At 41.1% G+C, this 24,859-nt stretch overlaps 1 protein-coding gene across 12 annotated transcripts in view; it reads right to left on the bottom strand.

The window, feature by feature from the left end:
• LOC130182102 (RNA-binding protein Musashi homolog 2) overlaps nucleotides 1-24,859 on the bottom strand; it is a 223,844-nt gene that overhangs the window by 153,786 nt on the left and 45,199 nt on the right. For all 12 annotated transcript variants that reach the window (XM_056396698.1, XM_056396699.1, XM_056396697.1 and 9 more), the window contains one exon: nucleotides 1,630-1,722. In XM_056396698.1, the coding sequence (XP_056252673.1) occupies nucleotides 1,630-1,722 (93 nt within the window). The remainder of the gene's footprint in view (nucleotides 1-1,629; nucleotides 1,723-24,859) is intronic.

Below are 24,859 nucleotides of genomic sequence, written 5' to 3'. Positions count from 1 at the left end.
CACAATGATACCTTTTTTTTTTTTGCTCTGTATGTTGTCTGCCGTACGCCACAATATCTACTCTGATTTCTGATTTTACTGAAGACACTCGAACCTGCTCATACACACACACACACACACACACACACACACACACACACACACACACACACACACACACACACACCTAATCATGCACCCACATAAATACACTTAATCGCTGACACACTCACGCATGGCGAGAGCAGTACGGCAGACACATCCAAGCATGCACAAGTAGGCTATAAAAGCACACACAGAAACATGCACAAGATCTTGCTCAATCAGTCTGATTTGTTTGTTTCCTCCTAAGCATTTGAGGATTCCTCAAGGAGGAAAAAAACTTTGTATAATCAAGTCAATTATGTCATTCAATCAAGTCGAAAATCATTTCGAGCCCTTTCTCAGATCAACTGATTGCAAAGTCGTGCTAAATATTTGCTTGCTGCGTTCTATTGTGCAAATAAGGCATCTTTATTTGGAATGGCAGACCAGGACATGGTGAGGTCTTCAATGCCTCTTCCACAGAAAAAGAGCAAAACAAAGTCCTTCACCTTGTGGGCTTGTCAAGAAAATAACACAAGACTTTATAAAAGAGAGCTTGTTGCATATTGTCTCTAAACAAAAAACTGTTTCTGTTCATTTCTAACAGCTCTTTTGTCTCCTTCAGGACATGGAACATTATGTGCCGATGAAAAATCCATCCTCAGTGAAATTGTTTAAACTCAAGGTCAAGTGCTGATGTTACAGGAACTGTATCAGCTGAAGGTGACCTTGACTGATGTGGAATATGACATGAGGGAAATGGATCTGCGCTCAGTATGGGGAAATTATCTGTGAAATGCTGCCACTGTATCAAAACCTGTTTGTGTGTGTGTGTGTGCGTGTGCGTGTGCGTGTGTGTGTGTGTGTGTGTATGTGTGTGTGTGTCTGTGTCTGTGTGTGGGGGGTATGCATGTTGTTGTACAGGATGTGCATGTTTGCCTCAGTCATCTGGGTGTGTTGGTCATGACAACAGCAGGCAGAAGCTGCTGCAGCAGGAACAAACAGCTGAATATGAATGAGATGGGCGTGTTTTCTTTCAGAACACATTAGAATAATGTCACAACATCTGAACTCTAACTTTGATTCCGACACCAAGTTACATCTGATTTTAATGTCTAACCAGCAAAAATCATTTGTTGGTTTTGGGGGTTTTAGTTTCAGAGGGATTTGGTCATAGCCAGTTGTCATTGTTTGTTTGCTCTGTAAGCAAAATGCATGTTGTTGACCATGCATGGTGGGCTGTGTGAAGCCACTGCTTGTCGCAATACAAATGTATTTGTCTTGCTGTCAGGAAAAGAGCCAAACTGCAGCTGTTGGCTTCTTTTAAGGTTCAGATTTGTAAAGGCTGCTGCTGGAGTGCTGGTCATGTGGGTGAAACAGCAGTGACACAGCTGCAGTGACAGGGGGCGCTGTACACTGACGCTTTAATTAATCAAATGATCAAATTAACATCTTTTGCATCTTCTCAATGACAATAAGAATTTCATTTGTTGAAATCAGCATACAGTGGAATCAAAGAGAAATTCTGGTTATTGTGACGACACAAAAAAAGAAAAACAGTCTTACCTTCCCAAACTGTTCAAAATACTGCTTCACATCTTCCACTACTGTATTGGCTGACAAGCCACCCACAAATATTTTCTTTGTTCTTGTGACCATCTGGAAAGAAAAGAGCGGGAGGAGAAGATTAGTGACTAGGCTTCAGATGCGTTGCACAACACCTTTAATGAGGCTTCAAACACAGAGTGAGTAGCACCTGTGTGCACCTGTGGCGAGGACATAAAGGATTGAATACACATAGTCGCTAAACAGGAATAAAGAGATTCACACAATGAAGTTTCAAAAACATTTTAGTGTTATAGTATTACAGCAACAAGCGGGGTCACAAATGCTGAAGGTGTCGTTCTGTTTCAAATCAAAGACTGTCAGTGGATTAAAAACATCCACAACATCTGTAAAAGTTTCTGGTTATCGTGCTAAACTTAAAAAAAAAAACAACAAAAATAATTTATGGACTTTGAAAGGACAATTAATGAGTGCTGTAAGATGGAATCAGAGTGCATTAAAGCCTCATTTAGTTTCAAACAGCAATAATATTAAGGATTATTACCCACAGCATCAAAAAGAGCATGAACATCTGCTGCAGAGAGTACATGCTAAAATTAGAAGGACAATTTCTCAGAGGACTACAGTCACAATCCAACACCAGTGTCACATCTGTGTGGGACGATGTCTTTTTGCATACAAGGTTGAACTGATTACAAATTAACCAGCGAACTTATCAAATGGTTTATATGCACCAACATTTAACTCACTACACCTAATTAAACAGAGCTGAAGGGTCTGTTTCATTTAGACGTAGAAATAGGAAGGTCAAAACCTGGGAGGGGATATACAGTAATACACAGTATAAATATACAGCATATATATATATATATATATATATATATATATATACAGTATATACGTATGTACAGTATTACTGAAGCTTCATGTCTGGCTGGCATCTGTGTTGTTACTGTTATTGTTTTGGTCTGACTCAAACTGTTTGACTCAGCCTTTTTCAGGATCCACAGTGTTTTTCTTGTCTAGTTATTGTTAAGACTGAATGACTAAAGCTCTTCACTAGTACAATGATAGTATAAAGTAATGGTCTACCTAATGATGTGATTGCTTTGTTTTTCTCTCTGCCAAGTTCTCCATACGTAATCTTTACCTGTCTCCTATAAAGAATTTACTGATATGATGTGGGATGTAATGATTAAAGACGCACCGCTCTGCAAACAAACAAAGTCCCAGCTCTGATCTCACCACATTTTAACAAAGAGGTGAAGGGAGCAGGAGGGACATGCTGTGGAGATGCAGAGCAAATCATCAACAAGGCTGAAAGAGTCTACCTTGATCAAAATGCTGACCCTAACACTTTCCATCTATGAAAGAAGCTTAACACTGAAAAAAAAGCAACATTCAGCTCGAACTGAAGTAACCATCTGTCAAGTGCTTTCCAGGTGCACACAGTCTCACAGGCACGTAGCCTGCACATATGTACACAGCCTCCCACACATGGGCCCTCTCTTATTACAGTTTGTTTTTGGCTTCTGTGATTTCATGTTTTTATTATATTATATTGTTTTACTACAAAATTCAATTAAGCCAATGTTTGTCAAAACACAGAAAGAAAATAGAATGACATTCATCCAAAGGTGCTTTAATAAATAAAATAAAAACTGTAATAGATTTGAGAGGTCTACATCTATCCTCCCTCATACCTCCAATTTAAAGTGCAAAAGAGAAAGGAGCTGTGTGCACAGCGTGTCCTCCAGGGCTGAGCCGCTGGTAACTACATGAGAAACATCTAAGAGTTTGGCTTACAGACCAAATATAATGGAGGATGTTTTATTACAAGAGCAGCGCATTTCACGCAGCGTGTCATCAGGTTCATGATGAAACATTCAAACGCAGGTTGTGCAGTAATTACCTATGACATACACGTATGCATCATAGGCTTGGCCATCTCAGACAACAAATATAGCTGCAAGAGTCATTACATACAATACATAGACATAGCACAGAATACACACTAGAAATAACTGAAAGGTGTTAACTATACGTTTCAGTTTTGAGCCTTACAAATATAATTTGACACGCTGTGTGGCTCTGAAGACTCAACCAAATACTTAAAGCGGACCTATTATGATCATTTCCAGCTCTATATTTTTATTCTGGGACTCCACTAGAGAAGCTTTGCATGATTCACAGGGAAAAAAAAAAAGTCCTTATTTTCTCAAACTGCCTGTTATGCAGCCTCTCAGTTGAGCTTCTGACTCAAACAGGCAATATTAGCTCGGGCCACCTTAATAGGCCTCCTTAAAAGCTCACTTTCTCGTGATTGGTTGAACATCTGGAAGCCTGTCGAAGGCTTGTTAGCACCGTCTCATCCTCCTGTGGAGGTTCTGACAGCAAACTGTAAAACTAAGGAACAAAACTGATTGGAAACTTCTCAGATCCACCTGAACACGTTGGAGCGTGAGTCTGATCCAGAACATGATAGTGGACAGAACGCAGATCCACAGTAATACAGATTACAGCGGGGCGTCTCTGCTCTGGGAATATCACACACATTACCTGCTCATTGGGTGATATAACAGTGGACTTAGTCCTTAAATCACAGTCCGTATATAATATATATGTAGTTGTAGCCTACGCGTGAGAAGTGAGCCAAAATGCAGACTGAAGTGGAAAATGTCTGCTGTCAGGAAATGCTAATGCTAATCCTAATGTTGATAGTGGGGCTGAACAATGAATTAAAATATTATAGAAATCTCAATTTGACCAAGTGTAATATCCAAATCACAGGAGATGCAATTTTTTGGATGAAGGTAAAACGTGTCACAACAACAGACCATAAATGAAGTGTTGTGTTTCTACGGAGACGCCTCGACCTACAGATCATATTCTACAGATGTAAAGGAGCATGTTTGTTTGGTACAAGAAAAAACTAAAATCACATCATCATCATTTTTTCTCTGAAAATAAAATGAAAAACCTTCCAAGTGAAATCATTTAAAATATCACAATTGTACTTTATGCCAAAATATTTACAATATGATTTTTTCCACTTGTCACATGCTAACATCCTATTGCTAATATGCTGAACTTCACGCATGTTAATACACTAATGTTAGCATGCTTATACGCTGATAGAGTAATATCATGTTACATGCTAACTGTTAGCCAAATGCATGCTAACGTCCAGGAGCTGACATGCAGCGTTAGCATGATAAGTAATGATGAAGTCAAAGCAGAGCTAATGAAGCACACCTGAGGCTAACAGAGTCCAGGTCTGACAACGTGACGCAGAAATGGTAAGAGCGTAGAAAATAAACTCTGCTCTTTCCTCGGGCTCCACCTTCAAGTTGAGGTTTCTGCCCTGTTGTTAACAATATAAAAATAGAGTTGTGTCATCCATCCAACTATTTCATTTCTTGCTGTGAAATGAGGTCCGTTTTCATTTTACTACTTCTCATTGTTTGACTACTTGTGGACATGCAAAATATCAGGCAGGTTTAGGGTTATACACTGGCCAAGACCCAGCAGCTGCACCATCCTCCACCCCCTCCTCCACCCCCCACCCCCCCCCACCCCCCCCCAACCCCCCCCAACATCCTGCCTCAGGCCTCAGAGGTTATCAGGCTTGGATGCTGCTGCCGGCAACCCCAAGCCAGACAGCTGCTGATAAACTGGCTGTGCAAGTATTTATCAAGATCACTCACTTTTATCATTGCCAATCTAGGTAAAAAAATAAACAAGTCAATGTTCATCTCTGCTTGCCTCTCTACATCAGCTGTTTGCCCCGCTTCCCTTCTGGGCCACCCATTCCCCGCTCATCGTACGGCCTTGTTCCATTTGCTGCAACCAGTCCAGTTTTCAGCCATGTCTTTATACTTTGACATGTCTGCCCCAATGGCTGATGGGATTGCTTGAGTCCTGGTACAACACAATTACTTTCTTTTTTTCTCTCTCCATGGTGACAACAGACATGAAGCCTCATAGCTTTAGATTGTGTCCCTATGGCTGCACCATGTTGTGCTGCCATTGTCTAAGGTTATTAATGATCATCACACATTTCCGTGTGTTTGATGCATTTTAACTAACTCATAATTTATCAGTTATTTAAAGATCTGCCATTATTTATTCCATGTAAATGAGTGCAATAATGTCAAGGATGAAATGACGTTGGAGTTGCATTTAATTTTTAAAAGCTCATTTTACATTAAAAAAAATTTTTTTTAACCAAATCACACACTGGGCCATAATAAGCAGGGGGGAGAGAAAACTCCCCACAGTGCAACATTAGTTCTGATCATCTGGACGTGGCTGTAGTATTTTAAAAGTCTTTTTCAACATGTCAGTTCAAGCTGACAGATTTAAAAATGGACCACTCTTCAACCCAGTTTTTCCTTTAACCCAATTTTTCAAACATTCAGTTATTTTTGCACATCCCAGAGAGACAGTAAGGAGAGTTGTGAGTGTGCATGAGTGAGTGCACGTGTGCTTACACATGAATGTGTTTCTAATTTCTTGAGTGCATGACGTGTGAGTGAGGGGCTGCAACAATTACTGCCCTAGTGCATTACCATGTTAATAAAAGGCAGGCAGAAAAAATGTAGAAAGCTTGTGGTGCTCTCTGCTTTACACCTGTTAGTGGGTTTTAACAGCAAAAGACAGAACAAAATGACAAACTATACACCTCTAAGAATAGCATGACCTCTCCTATGAGGTCATCAGGAAAAAAACCCACGACACCTGTCACTTTAGCTCTAAACTATTTTAATTTTTCCTCAAGTTAGGAAGACACTAGTTTCATTTTGTGACACATTAAACAGCCATAACGACATCTGCCCCTTCTTGATTATAATAAAAGCAGAACTCAAACTGACAGCAACCATCTTCTTCATAACTTAAACTCTGCATTAAGACTGTAGCTTCAATGCATCATATTCTGTTTGTTGGCTAATTGAACATTCAAGCCAAAAATAACTATTGCCTCTAAAATCTCCACCGAACACTGTTGGTAGTTTATAATGTATAACGTCATCAGTGCACACAAACAAAAACACCTGATTCAGGTCATGTGACGTGAATACTGTCCAGAGACTGATGGACTGCTTTGTCCTCCTCCTACCCTGCAGTGCGCGCACACACGCACACACACACAAACACACACACACACAAAATAGGAAGTGGATGTAGAGGCTAGCATAAACTTGACACTTCTAAATGAGCGATCTAAATTATTTATATCAAAAAATATCATATAAACATTTATATTAATAATACATGGTCTTCATCAGTTGGACCAAAGTAAGATGGATCTGTTCTTACACCTGGTGCTGTGGCAAAAGGCTTTTATGTCTTTACATGTGTATGAGTAGGACACCACAGTGCAGTCATCTCAACATAGACATGGACAAACCTGGCAATAGAGACATAGACACACACACGCACATGCGCACACGCACACGCACGCACACACACACACACACACACACACACACACACACACACACACACACAGACCAGCAGATTGGCATCTCAAACATCTTTGTCCGCGTCAGGCAAGTCATTTCTACTAAATTCGTCGTAGTATTTGTAGTAGTAGTAGTTTGTAGTAGTATTTGTCCAACTCAAGACCAGGCTACTTTGTTTTGATGACCCTGATCTATTGCCTGATTTGCATGTGTGTGTGTGTGTGTGTGTGTGTGTGTCTTTTCCTCACTGCTAACCCTTTCTAATATCGTGCTTCAGTGTTAAGTATGAGCTCTAAACGCAGGGCTGCTGTGAGCGCTGAGGAGGTTGAAGAGGCTCAGCCTGTCGCAAAACTGCAACACACAATATTATTGTTATTTGTGGAAGGTTTAGGACTTCTACCTGTGGCAGCAAATTCTTTGAAATGAAATTCAAAGAGCCTCTGTGTTACACCTACAAACAGCTATTAGTGTTTTAACCATGCACACACAACTTAGTCTGCAAAGACAAGCCGTGAATGTCATTAACTCCCCAAGCAGGAGCCATTTTCCCTCACATGAACATAGTGTGAAACAATATAAAACAAGTAGGAGAAAAGCAGGCAGAGAGGAAGAAAAAATGTGTCACGTATTTATGCAAATCTTAAGATTTTACACAGACACTCTGCGGTGCTGATGCTCTAAGTATGTTTTCTTTTAAATTCCATTCAGAGAGGCACGGCTATGATACATAATGACAAAGACATCAAGTAGTTTCACTGGGAAAGTTGTAAGATGACACTATTTATAGGGGGGGGGGTGAAGATGTTCACTCTCAGATTACAGATCAATATCTTCACCTTTCCCTGCCCCATTTTTTCTAATATGAAATTTTCATGTCCTTCAAGTAGAGACTGTGACCCTGATTAAACAAATCGTCATTATTACGGCCGTTTACATACTTTATACCGGTCATTATTCAGTTCTAAAATATCCAAACATCCATGCTGTCAAAAAATGATTTACTATCATACAGATGTAAATGAGAACAGCTGCTCTGATGCACATGTGTTAGTGACAGAGTGCAAATATGTCTGTGATGTTGAACTTGGATTCTTGGTCGAGACACTTTTGGAGTGTTTGGCTCTCTGTAAGGAAATATTAGTTAATTAGCCCGATGCCATCACCCAACCAAGAGGATCAGTTCTGAAAAAATCAGTGTGGGAGATTTGTGGTAAAACTTTTAAATTCTTAAAAACTCTAATAAATAGCTGCTTCAATCAGAGCACACTGGACTGGAGCTGCTGCGAGCCATTAAAGTCTGGAACAACACTAATTCAATTGGGAGCCGAGGAGGAAACAGAACAGTGAAGTCATGTGAGAAATAATAGCAGCTAGTTGCTGCTAGCTGCTATTATTCAGTAAAGTAACTTCATAATGTATCTTTCAATTTGGATCTCACTCTCTGAACATCTCAACTCTCTCATTCAACCTGGCTTAGTCCCTCCACACACACACACACACACACACACCAAATTTCAGGGGCTATTTCCTCTGTGACAGTCAGTGAATTAAATTTTGCATCTCTCTTATCAATACTTAATGTTAAAGGGTCAACAAACACTAGTTGGTTAGTTCACATCCAAAGATTCTACCACGTCAGAACTAAATCAAAGACGTGTGGTGGGTGATGTGGTCTGAAGTGATCAGGTTTCTGTTTCCTTTCCTGACAAAGGTGAATAAAATATACTTTGTGATATTAATAATTTCTTTTCAACAATACAACTAGATACTTTAAATATAATCCCAAATTTTCTAAATTACAACTAAAGAAAGTAACTAAAATAAAAAAAATGGATCTAAACCATCACAAATCACCTAAAATGACAAATATACATGGCATACATTGATATTCCCATTGCACATTATCAAACCCATATGTTCACGTGTAACACGTGATAAAACTGCTCCTGTCAGAGCTTTGCTGCCATCATGTTCTGGATTAACTGACGTCCTTATTGCAAATGTGTTTATAGTGGCTCCTTCAGGCACCACCCACCGTCACACACACGCACGCACTCACGCACGCACGCACGCACGCACGCACGCACACAGCACACCATTCTCTGAGCCAGTTCTCAGGCAGGTCGCTGAGATCACACATCCAGCTATGATTACAAGGTGTAAGCCTTTATCATGGCCCTCACCTCTCACACATACAGGCTCACAAACAGCTGTAAACACAGAGCCCCAGACAGGGAGGAAGCAGACGGGGGATTTCGATGTCATTTCTCATGCCTAAAAATAATGGGACAGGTAGAAAAAAGCCATCACACTTTGTTGTATAAGCCACAATTGTTATCGTTCTAGCAAGGGGATATAATTACTGGCATTCAGATCCTGTCTGTGGCTTCGTTCATAAGCAACCAGAAAGCACCAGAGAGCATCTGTCAATGCAATGTAGTATGATCAAAGGCCTAGACGTCGTGCAGGCACCATGTGCACACACTCACATTCGTGCACAAACCACACACACACACACACACACACACACACACACACACACACACACACACACACACACACACAGGGAAAGCACGGCCAGTCCAGGTAAACACTGCCTCTGCTCATTTGCATCACTGGAGCTGACTCACAAAGAGAAAACACAGCCAATAAACAACAAACAACAGCACAATCACTTTCACTTTGGGGGCGTGCTGCACCAGATAGAAAACAGAGGCAGGATTAGATCATCAGTGAGAGGAAGACAGAGAGCTGAGCGATTAGCAGCAGTGGTATCTTTGTCCAGCTATAAGTTAGCTATAAGGACGAGGGCCCCTGCCTGGTCCGGTTCCACTCCCCCGCACGCCCTTTCAAAAAGTGGTCCAATCTCAGCTCTAGTGTGCATAAATAGATTTGTAATTGCTTATTACAATACAATTAGGGCAAAGGAGATGAGAGAGGGAAAGATGCTTAGTGCAAATGTGTAGTGACAGGCCCAAGCACCCAGACCCAGGATTACAGTAGCCATTTGCACACAGACAGAAAATGAGAGCGATAAGAGAGAGACAAAGAAGGAGAAAGAGAGCGAGAGACAGGAGGAAGGAGCTGGGGGTGGGGAAGGGCTGTCAAGCACAGGGCAGAAGCTAATGACAACTCTGGCTTCAACTTGCACAGACGTCTTTGAAGCCCAGCTCTGATCAGAGCTGTGATTGCCACCGCTGCAGGGCCACCACTCCTATATTAACCTACACTAACAGCTATTCGCTGAAAGTCACAGGCCTTTTCAAAACCTGACTCGTGCTGGAGCTGGCCATCTGTGGAGCGGCCCCGTGAGACGTCCAACACGTGAGTGAGGGACATACATGTAAGGGACACTGTTTGCATATGGCCCTGCTATAGCAGTGACAGTCAGGCTGAACATGGGGCCAGTTAGAACTGATTAGCTCCACTTCCCTCCTCAACCCACTACAGTTATGAAGATTGATAGAAGCAGCTTAGAGCTGATTATAGGGCCCTGGAGATGCATGGGCCCATACCCAAACAGCACATTCACACTGCATTCACAATGAGCACAGCATGCGATCGCTAGGCGCAGGCCAGGCATTAAGCAAACGTTACAGCAATAAGAGGCAAATAAGAGAAATGGACAATGCCAGAAGTGCTCTTAAGAGCTTTTCAGAATATGAATATTATGCTAATTAGATGCTTGCTTGTGGCCAAATCTGGGACATTTGAGCAAGCATGTTATGAACATTTAACAAATTTCAGAGACAATATATTGAGAACATGACTGGATGCCTAACACTGACTCCAGGGTTATGAGACGCAGCATGCAGAAGCCTATTTAGCATGCAGAACACAGAAATTAATCTTGTTTTGACATGAACCAGTCAAGCAAAACAAAAATCATGAAAATCCATAATGGTCTTTAATAAGAAAAATATCTAGGTCCTGCTCATGTCCAACAAAAGCGGGAAATGTGTGGAGTGTTGCTGTTTGGAGGGGGACAGAAGATTTACTGTGTTCTAGTTTAACGTCACTAGCAGGTGACGCAGTATTAAATCCTGTTTTCATGCTGGTTCTCTCATCAACAGTAGAAGACTGCTAGCAAGTCATCACAGAGGTGAGCAAATCAGGTTTCAAGAAAACAGGTTTGATGAGGAAAGAAAAGCTCTTTACCTGTTCTTTATTAAATACAGTATATATCTGTCTACCCATCTATCTATTAGACACTGTGCTTGGGTGAGAAGATCTGAGTGTGAACTGCAAGAGATACAAGATGTCACGTCACATGAACCCTCCATATTCAAGTTTTAAATTATAAAACCTTTTTATCAAACGTGTCAATACATGGACTGAACATGTGGAACAGATGTGGTCTTATGGGTCTCTTGCACCAGGTTGAAAGTCTTCCAGCCTTGTTGTGCTATTATATTTATATATCTTATAGATTTATATCAAGTAGTGTCAGGTTCAGTTTGTTTAGTTACACAGTGTCAACGGTCTGTTGCCAAGTTTTCAAAGATGACAAGTAGAAATCAGTGAATGAGTCCAATGAAATAAACCAATGAACAAGGTCAGAGCTTTCACATATGATCACCAAACGTGAAGGTGGAACAGGGGTTGGGGTGGAGATCAGTGGGGGGGCGGTTAAAGGACATATTGTGTGCTGAGGGAAGGACAGGTAGCCTGACAGAGAATGTCCTTGTGTCTGGCTGGACCAGGTCGTGGGATATTTACATCCTGCCTGGTATCAGCTGGTTTATCTGTTTGTTTCTCTCCTCCTCTGTGCTCACATAAACAGTGTTTTAATACAACTGAATCACCAATCAAGCTGTTCTCATTGACATGTTTTCCTGTTGCCAGACAGGAAGTTGTCAGAGAGATGTGTCTGTGGAGGGGAAGCCCAACCTCGCACATGCAGGGAAACACTGGCACCTCTGTTTTACAGGAAGTGGCTGATGTTTGTCCAAAAAGTCGCTACATTAGTCAGTCATTTTAAAAGAGCAACAACCAATGGGGAAACTCCAACACTTGGCCCCTCGATCAATGGTTTAACCTTATCACTCAGTCAGTCAGTGACAGACCTGTTCACAGGGCTGGCCCTGCTGTTGCACTTCAGCCAAAAAATCAAGAGAACCATAAAATGTATACGAGGAACCAAAACCTACAGTGCAGTCAGAAAGTATTCAGACCCCTTCAGAAGAATCATGGAGCTCACTGTGTGTTCACCAGATCCGAGCCTCTACACACTCCTGTCTCTGAGCTCTGCAGCAGCTCCTTCATCCTCATGGCTTCTCATCTGCTCTGTCAGCTGTGAGACCTCATATAGAAAGGTGTGTGTCTATATAACGTCATAGAGAAAGGTGTGTGTCTTTATAGGGTCATATAGACAGGTATGTGTCTATATAAGGTCATATAGGTGTGTGTCTATATAAGGTCATATAGGTGTGTGTCTATATAAGGTCATATAGACAGGTGTGTGTCTATATAAGGTCATATAGACAGGTATGTGTCTATATAAGGTCATATAGGTGTGTGTCTATATAAGGTCATATAGGTGTGTGTCTATATAAGGTCATATAGACAGGTGTGTGTCTATATAAGGTCATATAGGTGTGTGTCTATATAAGGTCATATAGGTGTGTGTCTATATAAGGTCATATAGACAGGTGTGTGTCTATATAAGGTCATATAGACAGGTGTGTGTCTATATAAGGTCATATAGGTGTGTGTCTATATAAGGTCATATAGACAGGCGTGTCTCTATATAAGGTCATATAGACAGGTGTGTCTCTATATAAGGTCATATAGGTGTGTGTCTATATAATGTCATATATAAAGGTGTGTGTCTATATAAGGTCACATAGGTGTGTGTCTATATAAGGTCATATAGACAGGTGTGTGTCTATATAAGGTGATCTAGACAGGTGTGTTTTTCCAAATCATGTTCAATGACTTGAATTTACCACAGGTGGACTCCAGTGAAGGTGTAGAAATATTCTTTTTAATAAATTTGCTCAAAATGTCTTTTAAAAAAAGCGAAGGCGTCTGAACTGTTGTTATCACTAAGCAGCATTTGACACTGAACAACTAAGAGTAGTAGAAAATATTACAGTGAAACAGCAAGTGAGAAACATTTTCCATACAGTAAACAATCTGTCCTGCCTCTGCTGTGTGAGTGGCAGTTCTTCTGCGTGACCCTTGACACTGAAACCAAATGTTAATTTCTGCTACAAGGCCCCTGTCTTACACTGACAGTAAGCACTAGAGGGGGAAACAAATGGGATTTTAACTTCCAATTACAATAATGGCTTTTTGTGACAGGCCCTCCAACTATGCACCTTACCCCCACCCCTTCCTCCCTCTCACCCACACACACACGCACGCACACACGCACGAGGAAAACAATGCAGTTAATAATCTTGGAACCCTCATCTCTCTGTGTGGTCATGTGACTGACATGATAACAAAAGGAGGAGGAGATAAGCAGGAGGTACAGCCACATGGCCACATATTAGGTACACTCGGTTACATCAGTGAGGTTAGAATGAATAACACAAGCACCTCTCTGTATTATGGGATACAGGTCAACAGCACCATAAAATGCATCCTCCAAAATGATCATACAGTTGAACTAACACCTCTCTCAAACAGTTTAAACAAACTGAGCGTTCAAACCTTGGTGGAAGTGGATTTACTGCAGGTCTGTTGTGTTCATGTTCGCTGGGTGTAGCAGGAATATCCCTGTTTTTCTCAGCTCAACAGGCTCCTGTAGCTGTAGGTAACATGTGCCCTCTCTGTGGTCTCACTTCACTTCCTTCTTTAACCCTCTCACCATCATGAATTTATAATGTTTGACGAATTGAATAATGATACAGGTGATGAATTTGCCAAAACTTTAGATCATGTTTTTTTTTTTTTTTTTTTTTTTTTATAAATCAAGATTATTTGTTGAACAGCAGCTAAAAGTCTGGATTTATCTGGCTGCTCCTTCATCCAACATCTTCATTTTGTCCTCATAGGTGCAAACTGCACATTTAACGGTTGTGATATCTCTACTAAAAGATTCATATTTGACATGTTGATATTTAGCAGGAATAAAAAATATAAAATTTTAGCAGGTATGTTTTTGCATTAGTTATCCTATTACTACTCATGTGAAGAATGAAGTCCTTCCTCCTCCTTTAGTTAAATTGCTATATAATAGATATGTGGTACAGTATGTGCCTTCTATCTGCAATCAATAATCTGTGGGACCTTGTGCTCAGTTTCAAGCTATGTTCTGGCTCTTCTTCTAATGTCCATCTCAGGAAGCCATGCAACAGTAGAAGTGTATCACTGGCTACACAGAGCAAATCCTCAGAGAGACATAACATTGACATGTGGAGGACGTATTAGTTAAAGTTAAACACAGCTCAACAAAAATGTTGCTAACTTTTCTCTCAACTCTCAGTGGATTCCCTCAGGGCTGCTTGTTTCCACCAGCTTCACTCTGTACTCATCCAGAAAACACCAGGTTGCCATGGGAGCAATAAACCCAACCCTCCACTCTCTAAATAATCAAAATAAATCATTCAGTCTTCAACGCAGGATTATTTCTGGGGCCATTTAATTAATGTTATAGATGAAAGGATTACTCCATCAATCTCATAGTTGACTGTCAGAAAATTAATCTGTAACTATTTTGATAATTGTTTAATCATTTGAGTCACTGTCCCTGCAGAAGTCCAACATCTTAAATGAGTTTTCTTCTCCTCTCTGTTTTACAGCTTGTGAACTGAAGATCTTCAGCTGGTTGGTCAGACAATGTTCACGTGTCACCTTGGGCTCTGAGAAACTGTGAAGGACGTTTTTCACAGCTGTCAATCATTTCAGAGACAAAATGATTGATTGTTTAAATAACTGGCAGATTAACTAATGATGACAATAATCGTTAGTTATAGCACTAATTAATTATGTAACCATGTAAATGGTTTTAACAGACTTTTACTCACACTGGCAATAGCAGCTTTGTTGTCTAAATATAAATGCAGCCACATATGACTAACTGAATGCAACCTTGTTAATCATTTATAAGTAAAACAAACTCCAGGCAACTGCCAAGATGATGGAAACACAATTCATTGTACTACAAAGTTAATTATGTGGATCATTGTGTTCCAAAAATAAACTCTAAGTGTGCATCATTATGCATGGCACCAAGGTCATCAGGCATTCACTAACTTCAGAAACATGAATTCCACTTGCCGCCAGCGGCATCTTGGCTGTTATGCATTTATGGCTTCGACTGTTCACCTCCAGGACAAGACTGTCAGTTTTCCCAGAGGAGGAAGCCAGTCAGGACTCTCCCTCCTATTAAAAGAGTCAGTGCTCCGTGGTGTGGTCTGCTCTTTGTGCCATACGCAATGCAGTGAGGTGCTGTGGCTGAGGGGAATTCATTCTGTCACATTTTATAGGAACTCACAGTCCTTATTAATTGTTAATAATTAATTAATTATTTCACATATCTATTGACCATTATTGCCATTTGTTTATATTCACCTACATGATTTACTAAACTTCGCAAAAGCAACATTAGGTATAATGAACCCCTTGAACCTCTGAATGTTTGAATTACTGAACTTAATCAACATTACGAAATAATCTAATAATATTTTTACATTAAAGGACATATTCTCTTTATTGACAGTCTGGGCGTCTGGCAGCTGTCTAACCTCACAGTAGCACTTCCAGGACTGTATCTCATTGTTGTGCTATGTCAAGGCAGTTTTGACACAGTGTTTTTAGTCACCCCCGACAATGGTTGTGGTCCACTTAATTGATGTAATTAATGTTCATCATGGTGAGTGTTTGCTGAATGACTTCTAAACCAAGAGCCTGTCGGCTCCTCTCAGGAAGGGAATTGGGCGAGCATGAAGCACTCGAGTTTTTTGTCATGCTTCACAGGAACCTAGAAATGAGTGGAATAATTCCCAGCTCTTAAGCATGCTCAGAAGAGCTCAGCAGCAGGGCTCAACTAAGTTATTCTCCATGGTGTGGATAGCTCTCAGGCAATCCTGACCAGCCGGCGTCCAGCTACGTGGACGCACATCCACTCAGCCCACAATACACAATCATTTAGTGGCAGGTGACGCATGGGAGAGCAAGCACAATGATCCTGACTAGATGTCATGTAAAAGGGGACAGTTTACACTCTGTTGCACTGTGGCTGTCTGTGTGTGGCAATGCTGCGATGCCTTTTTGTATTGTCCTTGATGCACCTAGGCGGTGCTGTGTGGGGGTGACTGGAGTAAAGCAGAGGAGAAGGAGGAGGTTCAGCAAAGCTGGGAGGAGGAGAAAGGAGTAAAATCTTACTTAGTGCGGTAGGAGATATTTTCTTCTCTCGGCTCTGGAATTATAGAAACTGCTTGTGGCTGGTGGAGGCCTCAGCTGTGGTGAAAATAGGCCCCAACTGCCTCGCTCCCTACGCCACATCTCCAAGTCTTCCATCTCTGCCCCTGGGCAGTGGCAGAAACAAACAAAAACCTCCTGCTCTCCACTCTGTCTGTATTTCATTTCCTCTGAGGAAGAGGGCTCTCTTAAAATATTCAGCCACTTTGAAGTGGCATGTCACACTGACCAGGCTATTTTCTTTGATGAGCTCTAGTCCTAATCCTTCAATGATACATCTTCTCCCAACTCCATCACTCAAGTGAGGTGCCCTACAGAATAGTTATTGGTTGAAGAATCTGTGCAAAAAAGGAAAAAAAAGAAATGCTAGGTTTCCAAGTAGCTCTTACACATCAGTCGTATAAAGGGAGCTGTGTGACACTATGGTCAAATGGATTTCTGCACACAGTCCACACACACCTTTAACATGCTGCTGGGCCACAATCTCAGCCCCCCAGCCCTGGCTCAGCCCACCTGCACCACCTACAGTGTAATTCACTCTCCAGCTAAAGCTGGGTAGTAGGTCTGACCCCCACAGCTCTGGCCGTCAGTTACTGCTGACCTCCAGCAAGGTGCCAATGAAACATGTCCATTGAATGGTGAGCAGAACAAACTGCCTCACCTGACTCCTGCTGACAGCTCAGCATTTTAAAGAGTGGTAACGGATCAACACAGGTTCACAGCCGCACAGCCAGGACAGCCAGGACACCTTGCCTCTGGCCTGAGCAAAGCACTGCAGCAACACCCTGCACTGAGAGAACAAAGGTCATCTTGATACTTTAAAGATAGAAACCAGTCAAAATACTGATTAACTAACAAATTCTGATGTGATGAAGCCCTGATTCTTTTTGATACAACATTTTATATTAGTGATATTTTAGCAAAACCATATCAGTGCAGAATACTTTAACTGGAACTCTCAGGTGTCCATGAACACTAAACCTGAGGCTGTAGGTTCTGCATGACCTCAATTTAATGCATTACCATAGTCTGATTAAGACTTCTTCCAGAAAACAAAGGTAATAGTGCTCAAGCACGTTTTGCTCAAGGTGAGCGAACTCACCAGTCCGATGATCCTTGAGCCCATCTATTTGTTCTGGCTGGTATATTAGCTTATTGTCCCTCACACATCCAGCATATGCAGAGCGACACTCACATCCCTTTAGCCTCTTTTCTCTGCCCATCTGTTGAATTTAATACTGGTTCTCTGTTTGATTTTTCATACCAACCACTCTCTTATTTTAGTGCCATGCCCTTTTCACACCAGCATGTACCTTTGTTTTGGTGATGTCACTCCGGAAAACCAAGTCAATGAAAGGAGCGAAAGCTGCATACAGCTGCTGCGATCATCAGTATTAACAGCTCTGTCACATAATACTGCAAAACAGAGCTTTAAATAAACGTAGGTGACAAGTGAGTTTGTGATAAATCATTCAGGATAAGTATATCACCCAGTTCCTAAGAAATTCTGAGAGAAAAGGTTGTTTTATCCATTTGAAAATATATCGAGGTCCTGTGTGTGAATTACTAATGTTTACACCGACATCTGTGACACGAAGAAGCAAAGATACAAGAACAAAAGGCTCAGTATTCAAACATCAACATCATTCAAAGTCATTATACTTAAAATACTAAAAATCTGCCTTGTTGAGGTGAGGATAACATGTACTTTTGTTGAGTCATTTCATAAGTGCAGTTTTAATTTTAGAAAATAAGCAGGCTAAACGAGTATAAAAAAAATATTAACCAAGTGCATTTTAGTTCTTGTAAGAACAAGACATTTTCTCTCCTTTGAGTCTCAGTCATTAAAACAACAGCAGCTTCACTGCCTTTTTTCTACAGAGCTGAGATCCAGAAATATTTAAATATATGAGAATAAAGCCCCAATTTTACAGGGTCATAAAAGCTTATTAGAGCGTTAGCACAGCGTCCCTCTGATCTTTCGTTCTTCCTCCGTTTACTTCTGAAATTCAGAGAGAAAAATTAGCCTTTTTGTCCTGCAAATATTTTGACCTTTATAAAATGGAGCCTGTCCAACTTCACTACTTCCAAATATTCAACTATTCTTTTTTCAGCATAGACTGATTCTTTGTCACCTCTTCCTCTCCCCGTCTGTGCTCTGTGCTGCGCAGTGCAACGTCATTTACATAAACGCATGTGACTGAACAACACACAGCGACTGGAGGACCCGGGCAGACTAATCACAGTCCAGCCTGCATCTGACAGCTCACTCTCTGTCAGGTGAAACTCTGGCTGCAGACGAGTGTCCGTACCCACAAAGCAGCAACACCAACGTCAACAATTCAGAGTGTGAGAAATAGGAGGTGCAGGGAGAGTGTGTCAGATTAGAATCCATTGCATGAGTCTCACGCTCACTGCGGGAGATTTGGCCTGGGGCCATGTTCCAGATTTGGGGGAGTTCCAGGTGTTACTCAGCACAGTTATCCAGCTTATCAATCCTGCTTCATGACTCAGGACTCTACTCTTGGTTCCCTCACAGCCAGAAAAACAAATTCAAATACAACCACAGCTAACAGACACCTAGCACATGAGCTAAAAATGGAAACTGGCCAGTAAACTGTGATATATTAGCTACCCAGCAGGTAGCCAGGATGGACAACACTACTGACACACTGCTGTTTTTAAAGTCTATAGTAGGAAGAAAACATTGGTTATTATCTTTTAAAATGAGCTCATGTCTCTTTCACAACTTCAAACTGGCTCATTTACAGCATTTAATTTCCAAAGGGGTAGCCTATATTTAATGAATTTAATTTCCTTGTGCATAAGAAATGTGATAATTCATTACAGATTATTACATTACTGTCGGGTAACAGTGGCAGGAGATGTATGCTGCTGTGAACCCATTCCTTTAGAAACTGGTTTTTTGGGAGGTTTTTTTGGTATAAAAATGAAACATAATGTCCATATGTTTTTCTTTGGGGTGGTGGCTACATCATGTCCTGGTCCATTTATCTATCAAACAGGTTGAGGAGAGGAGATTTGTATTACAATGCCTGACTTGTTACCAGAAGCTAAAGTTGGATATTTAATAGAAAAAACTCAAAGCCTTTGTTAATCCACTCTTTTTTTTGAAGGCAGAGATCTTCAGAGCACGTGTGCTGTGACTTGTGGAGTAAACAGACTTTTCTGATCACAAAAAACACACTAATGTAAAATCGGGCCCAAATCAAGTCTTACTAATAGGCAGTAGACCTGGAGCTTACAGCAGATCACTTTGCCTTGAGCTAACGTTAGCAGTCAGGTTTGCCTTGGGCTTTAATATGTGCATGTGAAAATTATAAAGCATGTCTCAGAGCCAGATCTTCCATGTGCTTGAGTTTGAGCCTCTGTCATTTCTCCTCACTGCGCTGAGTCATGAATTTGCTACTTTATAATTACAGGAGAGTTTAAAGCTTTACAAATTTGAAGTAGCATGTGTAAAAGATGTGGTAAGCTTCCAACATAACCACCACCCCCTCCCCACCCTTGTTGCAGGGCATGTGCCAGCTCATCATGCACTAATACAACACATCATGCATGCGTATGGTACAAACACACACATACAAACAGTCATCTCTTGTCTGTCTGCACAGTAGCCAACCGTAGGCAGCACAGAGCTGCAGAAAACAGGCTTAGACACACAGTTCTACATGAAAACCCTTCTTTTCCATGAGCTGATCCTTCTTTGTTCTGCATAAATGCCAATTACATAATTCTCTCTGGCATGCAAATCAGATTAGATGAGGCCATGGCAGATCACCTATACCGCTTGGTCTAGTGCTGCCTCCAAATCCACAAGAATAGAACATTTTGGGACATCCCATTTTTATGCATTAAACTATTTAATCAGCTTTTTGTTCAAGATGCAAAGAACTAAATATTACTCTTTAACATAAAAATGATTATTACTATATCAGTAATCATGTCACACAGTACATGGATGGGACTATTCTTAATGCAGAAGGACATATTTGACGTACACATTGTGGTATTTGATTAAAGAAAATGCAACTTGAAATTCTGATAGTGAAATATCAAGGGTATTATCAAATGTTAGAGATGTCCAGGAGTAAACATGACATACCATATCAGGGGGATATTTGTATGCTAAGAAGAGACACTGACATTCAGCTTGTGGGCACTGATACCCAGAATCATGCTGCGAGAGGGAACCAATGCAAATTAGCAAATCGAAGGAAAGTGACACTTTGCTGTTGGCTGTGGGAAGTCATCAGTAAAATGTTGCAGCGGTGCTCAGTGCAGTCAAGAAAAGTACGAAAGGGCTCTCACTATGCTTCTCTGTGTGCATGTGTGCAAGGGCACATGTGTGCACTTCTCTCTGTGTGTGAGTCTGTGTGTGTGTGTGTGTGTGTGTGTGTGTGTGTGTGTGTGTGTGTGTGTGTGTGTGTGTGTGTATGTCTCAGCCCAGGGAACTAAAGAGCTGAACAAACCAGAAGTTGCCTGACAGCACAAGACCCTACCCAATGTGAACTTTGGGGACACGGGGACAGCTGGTGGAGAGGAAAAAAAAAAGAAGGAAACAAACACTAACGGAAAGCAGAAAAAAGGAGGCTGTGACTGCAATACATTACTTTACTCCTGATTCTGGGATATGTCAAAAACCTCGACCATATCACACAGAAGACACTGTGATATGTATTAATTATGTATGTATTTATGTATGTACAATGTGTGTCAGACTGAGAGTGGTCACAGAAAAAAAAGGCAAAGGAGAGGTATGTGAGAGACAAGAGCCACTGAAGAACAACAAGCAATGACATAAAATAATGTGCTACAGGCTGAGAGTGAGTACGTTACCTCCTCTGAAATTATAATATGTTGATACATTTTTATAATACACATCACAGCTGAGTTAGGCTGCAGGCACATTTCACTGTCTCTGACGATCCTATAATACATGCTCTAAGTACACAGGCTCCGCAGCTACATACAGCTGTGTACGTTACATTTCGCATTAATAGATGCAATCCCAGTCCCACATTCCTCCGGGCTCTCTTTTGTTAATGATATTATGAAGCACACAAGCCCAGTGACATTTACTTGATATTCAGCTTCCATCTTAGCACATGAGAACGCTAAAAATATATAGTGAAAAGAAATGACTGGCTCCCTGTTGTAGATACAGAGAAAGAAATTGCTTTCTTAATTTTGTAATCCATCATAATCTGTGTCATTTTTCTATTTAAACCACTTGATACCATTTGTATAGAGAAGCTATTTCCTTTAGACAATAAGACTTTGTGTTGGAAGCATCCTTAGGTTTTCCTCTATATTGGTCATGGGCTGAAGAATGTATTTTTGTGAGTGTTTTAAGTGTCCTTGTAAATCATGAAGCTACAGTGCAAAGTCTTTGAGGGAACTGGTTTTCTCCTCAGGAGATGGACTAAACGTAATGAACCTACAAACCGTCGACCACTTGCTAACAAAAATGAAATTTTGTCTCTCATGTCTTTACCTTACACATTCAGACAAACACAGCTCTACGCTGACAGTTGTGAGCACATGTGGGTTGTGCACATAATGTAAACATCTTTTACACAGTAGCCGGTGGACATACAAGAGAAAACACACACACACAAACACACACACAATAATAGGTTTGATGCGTCTGTCCCCATGTGCTAAGCTATCAACCAGAGCACTGTGTCTGCTGTCGACCTGGCTGCTGGGTCCTGGGGACAGATATAGAAAGATACAGATCTATAACCTGCAGTATCGGGGCCTAATTGATGCAGGCCTAGCATGAAGGGGAGATCGACATGACAGGCATCAGACACATGTGACAAGCTTTATCGGTTTGTCTGGGTCTCCTGGCTGAGAGGAGTTACACAGAAAGTCATTTCAACACGTGCATCACATTTATACTGTTTCTGTCATTTCCTGGTTTAACAGTGTATGGAATTGTCGAGTTTTTACTGTTTGTGGAGCCACAGGAAGGCGGGGCTTATCAAAACCACAGTCCAGATTCTGCCACCAAATCCTGCTCTCGAACAGCGAAGCTCCTGCAGTGTGAATTCGAACTGTCTGCCTGGAATACCCCGACAGATCAGCGATGAGCTGAACGATGTGCTAAAATTTGCGAGAAACATCTGAAACACAGATGTCTAACGGATGTTTCCTATAACACTTCCTCCTCCTCTGACATACTGAGCTGTCTCTCTTCTATTCATATGCTAATGCTCAATCAGTCTGTCCAATCCACAAGCATTTCCAACCACTTTTTTTTTTCCAAGCAATCAATTTACCTTGGAGAGAGATAAAAGCTTAAAGAGTCACATAAGAGGCGAGCTGGAGCAAATGGTGATATGAACTGAAAAAAAGGAGAAAAAAAACTACCAAGACAGGAAAGAGGCAGTTGGGGAATAGCTGGATAATGTAGGTATAAACACACAAGTCTGTGCCTAGGAAGGCTCGACTGAAGCTCATTCTCATCTAAGCTGAGTTTCCCCCCACTGCAGGAGGGACTTCCAACACCTTCAGCTGCAATATAAATGTTAATAGAGTTCAGGGAAAGAAAACGAGGCGTAAACAAACAAATGTGGTATTCCATGCTTTGGGGCAGCAGGAGGGCCCTGTCATTGAGCAGTATGTCTGCGCGTGTTGGGATGTGCGTGCATATGTGTGTTTGCATTCGCATGTGCCACGGGAGTGAAGAGAGAAGAGGGAATAAAGATGGGGCTTCTCACATACTCAGTATGAGCTACGCTGTAGTGGACCTCCAGCAGTGGAGCCCCCCCCCCCCTACCAAACCCCTCCTAAAAACTCCAGTGAGACTCTGCCATAAGACAGCCAGATCATTTTCTACATCCTAAAAAAAAAAAACAGCTTTGAGGGTGAGAGCCGCTCCAAATGGAAATCCACTGTCAGTGCTGCCACCAGGAACTACACACACTGAGCAGTCAACACCAAAACAAAAGTAGGTCTCATTCTAAATTGAGTGCTTTCTAAAATATCAAAGAATATCAAAGTGCTTGTCTGTTTCATACCGGCTCTTCTCTGCGCTGCTAACTTTTTGAGGTTCACCAGTCATTGTACAGAACACAAACGCAGTGAAAGAGAGAGAGAGATGAAGGTAGGTGGGTGGTAAACACTCGCATCCTCATTCTAAGCACACAGGCAGCCGCAACTCTCCGTCCAGACTTGTTCAAAGGGTTGGCAACCTTCAGACCAATTAGACATCACAGGGCAGCCTGCACAGCACCCAGCTTTCATATAAACGGCTCTCCATGAATTTTTAATCAGCTATAATTTAAGGATTTAAATAAAGATCAAATTCTTCCGGCTGCACTGCGAAAGAGGTGTCTGGCTGTGTGTGTGTGCGTGTATTTTTATGCAATCAAATGGAAGTGAGTTTGCATGAATGTGTTCATCTGTTCCACTCTCTGTCTTTCTCCCATCCTTAATGTTCCCTCCTTTTTCTCTCCTCTACTCAGTCCCACCTGCTAGTGTTATGAGCAGAAGCCCGGCAGGTTGTCTAACCCACAGCAGAAAATTTCCTGACTGACTGGTTGACTGGTTGACTGGTTGGCTGGCTGAGTGGCAGCATGTGAAGAGCAGGAGACAGATCTGCAGGGAATCACTGACAGATGTAATTAATGAGGTCATACTTGGAGTTGGCAGTCCCTTTCATATCCAATTCCTAACGATCACAACTGAACACACCTGCAGCTCCAAAAAAAAAAAAAAAAAAAAAGGCTGTCGATACCTCTTTCACCAGACAAAGAGAAAGAGAAAGATAGATGTAAGGGGAACAGACTCTCAGATAAGACTTTACATATGACAAGCCCCACAACATTATCTAAACTGTACTGTCACAGAATAGAATGTATGAGTGGCTGAACTTAAGTCGGTACGTGTTTTTCCTTTTCAGATATTTATATTTTAAAAAATAAATAAATAAATAAAACAACATTAGAAAAGACAAATTAGTTTTTTTTTTCACATTTATGACTTAAAACATTAAAAAAGTCAACAGTCGTAAGTAAGCAAACTGTTAGCTACTTCTCCTGAGACACCTACAAACAGACTTTTTACCTCATAATTGGAAATGCTAAAGGCTGGTCCTCTGGATCCCATTTTTCTTCATTTTCAACTATTATATTTTTTTCCCTTTCATACTCTGATTCTGTAATGCTCAGGGCTGCTCAAGGGGCAGGCCAGGTAATTGGACAGCCTGGAGCTGTGATCTTTCTTGTGGTAATGTAATATGTTGCCCATAATTTTTTATTAACAATGTGCTGTTTTTTTTTTTTTTTTTTTTTGAGGTCTAAATTCATGTTTTTGGTTTTGGAAAAATGTCCATTCATAACATAACAAAACATAACATAACA

This window comes from Seriola aureovittata, chromosome 15 (assembly GCF_021018895.1).
Source record: "Seriola aureovittata isolate HTS-2021-v1 ecotype China chromosome 15, ASM2101889v1, whole genome shotgun sequence".
Classification (NCBI taxonomy): Eukaryota; Metazoa; Chordata; class Actinopteri; order Carangiformes; family Carangidae; genus Seriola; species Seriola aureovittata.
Note: the sequence above shows the minus strand (reverse complement) of the source record. Positions and strands in the feature narration are given on the sequence as shown.